Source organism: Kogia breviceps, chromosome 14 (genome assembly GCF_026419965.1).
Source record: "Kogia breviceps isolate mKogBre1 chromosome 14, mKogBre1 haplotype 1, whole genome shotgun sequence".
Lineage (NCBI taxonomy): Eukaryota > Metazoa > Chordata > Mammalia > Artiodactyla > Physeteridae > Kogia > Kogia breviceps.
The window spans coordinates 32,958,358-32,964,153 of NC_081323.1; the positions used below are offsets into that span (position 1 = coordinate 32,958,358).

Sequence of the window (5,796 nt, forward strand, 5' to 3'; positions counted from 1 at the left end):
ACCCTGTCCCAGTGGGTGGGAAGACCAGGCTCGGAGAACACCCCCCTCCCCCCCTGCCCTTTCCCCCTCCTTCCTCTCCCCTCCCACCTTGCCCTCCCCTTTATCTGCCATCTCCAGCCCCAAGCGAAACCCTTGAAACAAAAGTCAGAAATTAGGGACATGTATTTTTTGGTTATTTTTGCTTTTTTCTTTGTTTTTGGTGTTTCCTTTCTATCTGCAAATTTGTCTAACTTCTTACTCGCAGAAGAAGTCAATATCCTGGAAAAAAACAAAAGCAAAAAAAGATTGAGCTGAGTATGCAGGGCCAGAAAACAGATGTAGATTCTTTACTTCAAATCATATGTAATCAAAGGGAAATTTGGATTTAAAATAAGCAAAGTCTGAGCCCCAAAGAGTATGACACAAGTATTACTTTAAGTCAAAAACTACTTAAAGTGAAGATTCTCAAATACACTTTTAATTTATGGTTATTTGACACATTCAAGTTCAATGCTAAGACATGATGACAAGTGAGTTGCATTTATGTAGGTTGGGCAATGTTTTGAAGTTATTTTGCACAGCAGTTAGCTCCAGAGAACCGTTTCAAAACAACCACCTTGCAAAGTAGCTCAAAGGGGATCTTTTATTTCTGTTCTGGGTATACAAGACCCCAGGGCATTAGAAAGAGTACAATTTTTTTTTTCATGCATAAGTAGAGTTTATCTATCACAAAAGTAGGCATTCAAAAATTTTCCAGAATTTTTGATTTTGTTAAATACATGTGCTGATATTTTTCTCAGCCCAAGTCTTTAGTCAACAAGTGTACCCATCAGTAAGAGTCAGTTAATATTATGTTGGTTTCTTTCTTTGTGACATGGAGCCCTTTCCAGGATAACTTGCATCTAAAACAAAGGGGGTTGGTAGAGAAATTTCACTAACCTTTCAACGTTGATAGTAAGTATAAATACTCCTCCAAATCTCGTTGTCTAGAGATGTCACCACTGAAAGTGTCAGGGGGCTTTGCTTGATGCACCTTGTAAGTTGCATGATGCCTTATCCACACCTGCCTACATCTACATTACCTTGAGATCTGAGTCCTTCCCTGGCACCCCCAGAGACGCTTACCGTGGTGGGAACTTCCTTGGTGGCTTCTTGGTACACATGTTGCTCCCGGACCAAGTTGCTGGGGAAATAACCCACAGTTCCCATCTCGTCCTCAGGTTGATCGCCATAAACCTGAGTGCCCAGAAGTGTAACAGTGAGGGGAAAGCTGATGTGAGTCCTCTTTTAGAAACCCTCAGGCATCCTCTTTGCTATCCATGAGAATTGCATAACTGCCTATGCTTTGCTTCTCAGTCTGGATTCTGGGGGGCTCAGACCCAAATTTGAAGTTTGCTCACAGCAACTAAGTCAATCCACAGAAATTGTGTGTGTGTTCTTTTGTGGCCTAATCTTACTGGTCTCCCTACTTTAGCATTTCTCTATGCAATCTTGTGATCTGCCTGAAATCTTTTTTGGAACCCATAAATAAGTCTGTACCTTTTTAAAAAAGGTAAACAGACACTGTTAGGACTTTTAAAGGACTCTCTCTATTTTTAAAAATTCAAATGAACAGTTCTAAGTGAATCTAAGATTTAATTCTTTATTACTTGAGAATTTATCTCTGGAGTTGGAACTGCAGCTGCAGTGGAGGACAGTAAATCAATCCGGCTCCATTCCTCCCTAGGGCCCACTCGTGCATGTTTTAACTGAATAAAGCAGATTCTTTGGAATTAAAGACGGTGCTAAAGTTTCCTTAAAAATATTGAAATGTAGCCTGACTGCCAGTACACATGCCTTTTACTTGGCAAATCCACTCAAATGTTTTTGAATAAGTTTCAGACTCTTTGGGATGTTCAAGCCCCCATGTGTTTGACTAGATTTCTTGCCAAACCATCAAATAAACCTACATTTGGTTTTGTTATGAAATTTTCTTTGTTTCTTCAAAATGCAATAAAAGCAAATATATATGAATTTTTGCACTTGTACCCACAGCATCTATATTGTTCTTAACAGCTAGTTTTAAATATTAAAAGGCATTGCAGATAGGTAACAGAGAAAAAATTAAGAGCAACATATGTCAAGATGTATATATATTTTAAATAATCTCGTCTTACACTGCCAGCCCAAAATTCTCCAGCTTCATTTTCTTTTACCAGCTTTGAGTAAACATAGATCCACTGCCCTTTTTTAACGTTAATGAATCTGCAGTCTGGGGCATTGTAATCTGCTTGAGCTCTGGCCAGAGAAATAGTATCTGGAAGAAAAAAACACTGAAATGTTTATCTAGTAGAAAAAAACATTGGCTCCTGGATTTTATCACAGCAAAAAGGCAGAGCATATAAGAAAACTAGGAAATCAGAGTGACTAATACCTCCTAATTTATAGCTCATGTTCAGTTCCAGAAGATAACTAAGGTATTAAAGCAGCACCCAGCAGAATCTTAGCCAAGTGAATTCTTCACGGTCAGACACAAAAGGCACAGACCAGGAGAAACAATGCTAATCACATGCACATTAGAGAAAGTTCACTTACAAATACAATTAGATTTTATGCTATTGTTGCATATTTCTTTTTTGATTATATAATAGAAAGGTAATGAAAGGCATAAAAAAGTCCTTACAGACACACTCGTCATCTGCACACAGCTTCCTGGAAGCAAGTCTGTCCATAAATATTCCATGCACGGCACATATGGCCACAAGACCTGGGAGGAAAAGTAACAACAGTCTTGCCATCTTCCTTTTTTGCTGTTTTTGCTTTTGCCCTTTGAGTGGAAGTGGAGACTGACTTCAGTGCTTCCCGTCTTTTATGTGAAAGCCAGACATCTGGGTAAGTCCCCCGGCCAATGGGGAGGTAGCTACCGTTCCTCTGCTTTCAGAACCGCTACTGGGCTCTAGGGGCTATTAAAGCATCTGATTTCCCAAAGAGACTCAAACTCTGTGTCTTTTTTACACACAAATGGTATCCAAAATGGTCCACCATTGTCAAAGTCACTTTCGCTGTGGTTTGTTGTATCAGGAAGACATTGTTGAAAGAACTATGAGAATTTTAAGTCATCTAAAAAATGTTTTTAGTTCAAACCTCATATTCTTTCAATGTATGAGCAAAGATGTACTAACTGTAGGAAACTGTTGAAGATGTGAGATCTATACCCTTAATACAAATAATTTTGATTTAAACGTTTAATAAACATCTGGAATTATATAATAGATAAGTTAAGGATGCTTACATTTACAAATCATTCACGATACGATTCTTAGGAGTCATGACTGTTGGGGCAAGCATGCACATCAAGGCCCTGCTAACAGGGGGTGGGGGGGGAGAAGGGGTAGGTGGGTTGGGAAAAATGGAACAGGCTTTTTTTCTACCTCCTCTCTCAGAGATTTTTGAAATTCAGTCTCAAGATGCTCATGGCTCATAGAGGAGGGAGTAAAGCTGGAGGTTTGTTTCTCCTCGAACCCCCATGCCTGCCTGGCCTGCTTCCGGGCATCTTTCCCATGGGAAGAGGGGCACGGTTACAAGTCATCGAAGTTGAAGTGCTGCGACTTCCCTGGTGGTCCAGTGGTTAAGACTCCGTGCTTCCAGTACAGGGGGTGAGGGTTCAATCCCTGGTTGGGGAACTAAGATCCTGCATGCCACGTGATGTGGCCAAAAAAAAAAAAACAAAAAAGGACAAAGTTGAAGCGCTAATACCTGCCCCCATCTATTCAACAAATATTTCCTGAGCACCTGCTATGTGCCAGGCACTATTGTAGGCACTAGAGACATAGCCGTGAATTAAAAAAGGTCTGGGCCCAAGGGTTTACTTTCTATTGGGAGAAGGAGACAATAGGTTTCTGCTTGTTGTAGGGTGTTTGGGACTGTTTGTCTCTCATAAGGTGCCCCCCTCCATTATTTCTAGACTAGATGCCCTGTCAGGCTGCCCTGTCTAACTTGGTTGCTGATAAAGTTTTAGAGCAGAACCTCCTTTTCTCTCCCCCGCAGCACTGTTACCTGACAAAATGAGGGACGAGCATTCAACTTACAAAATAGGTACACAACAATTTTCCAAGGGATTAACGGGTAAAGCAAAATATAGTACAATGAAAAAGTTTGATTGTTTTAGGGATGTGTATGTAATGTAACAAAGTTTTACTGTTTGGGTGTGTGTGATGTGGGGGTGGGAGTGGCGTGTTCTTTTCAAGGGAGGATCTCTTACACGGCTGGCGCTGATGTGGAAGCTCGTGAAATCCAATATCTTCATTATAGAAGAGGAAGCTGAGGCCCAGCACAGGCCAGAGCTGCCTTTCTTAACCACTCCAAGGGTCACCCAGCGGGATTGTGGTCCAGCGCTGTTTCCATGCGTCCACTGTCAACTTAGAATTGGGGTTTTAAATTCTTTATTTCCTATTTCACTTCAAGGAAGGGATGAATTAGAAATCATTTTTGAAAGCAGAATGCCAGTGCATGTTTTTCTTCCTATAATCTAGGGGCCTAAGAGGATCTCTTGGAAAATGAAAGCATCGATCAAAATCCTCTTTATCCTGATGAGGCAGCTGTTTTACAGACTGCGACAGTCTCCAGCCAGCTCTCAACACAGGAGAGTCAAAAGACAATTGCCATTTAAGAGGCACTTTCAGAAATGAGGACTGCGCAAACTCAGATGGCCACACCCTAGGCAGGCCCCCAAAGCAGAGTGAAACGTTGAATAAAGCTACATCCGAGCTGTCACAACAATTTAGCCAACTAAGCTGATGCTGACATGAAGCCATTACGGGCCATTTGAAGGTGGAGAACTAAGAAAAGAGATGCCAAGCCTTCTAAGTGCATCCCGGGCAGGCCTGGTATGTCCCAGCATTCTGCAGTGGGCAGAGACTGGGTGAAGACTAGAGGTCTCTTTGTAAAATTTTGCTCACAAATAGGAATTTAAACTTAGAATAACTCAGCGAGCTGCTGTGGCCGGTAGCACAGTCGAGTCACCACAGCACATTCGGGGGTTCCAGAGAAGGGCTCTGTCCTGAGCTTACTTCCCTCCTGCTTCTGGATATTCAGATAGATTCTTTGAGCCTTTAATCCCCCAAAGACATTTTTTTTTTCTTTAGTGCCTAAATTAGCTTCTCAGTCTGGGGTTCTTAAAGTGGAGGCTGTGGTTCCTTTAGGGTCTAAAAATGGGCTTTTACATGGACTTCCCTGGTGGTGCAGTGGTTAAGAACCCGCCTGCCAATGCAGGGGACATGGGTTTGAGCCCTGGTCCGGGAAGATCCCACATGCCGCGGAGATACTAAGCCCTTGCTCCACAACTACTGAGCCTGCGCTTTACAGCCCGTGAGCCACAACTACTGAAGCCAGCATGCCTGGAGCCCATGCTCTGCGGCAAGAGAGGTCACAACAACGAGGAGCCCGTGCACAGCAATGAAGACACAGTGCAGCCAAAAATAAATAAATTTATTTTAAAAATTAATAAATAAAAAGAAAATAAAAATAGGCTCGGACAAGTGGACGGGGTGGAAGCAGCCTCCTCGCCTTGACGTACAAGGCCCTGCATGATCTGGCCCCTCCGCCCCTCTGAGGTCACCTTCTGTCACTCCACCTCACTGGCTCTGTTCCCGCCACACCAGCCACTTGAAAATGCAAAGCTCATTTCTACTTTAGGCCCTCTAAGCTTATTGCCTGGGATACTTTTCCTCCAGATACTGGTCTTCTGCTCTCTGATAGTCAAGATATCTCCACCGACAGACCAGTTTAACAGAGCCAGTCTCGCACTCCCCCAACCCAATCCGTCCATCACTCGACCAG

The 5,796-nt window shown here is 42.6% G+C and overlaps 1 protein-coding gene across 1 annotated transcript; it reads right to left on the reverse strand.

The window, feature by feature from the left end:
• Window positions 1–234: 234 nt before the first annotated feature.
• On the reverse strand, window positions 235–2,756 carry OTOR (otoraplin). Its single transcript, XM_059037611.2, has 4 exons — window positions 2,642–2,756; window positions 2,136–2,275; window positions 1,105–1,215; window positions 235–258 (listed from the first exon to the last, which is right to left on the reverse strand). Exons 1-4 carry the CDS (start codon window positions 2,754–2,756, stop codon window positions 235–237), a joined length of 390 nt encoding a protein of 129 aa, XP_058893594.1.
• Window positions 2,757–5,796: the final 3,040 nt, after the last annotated feature.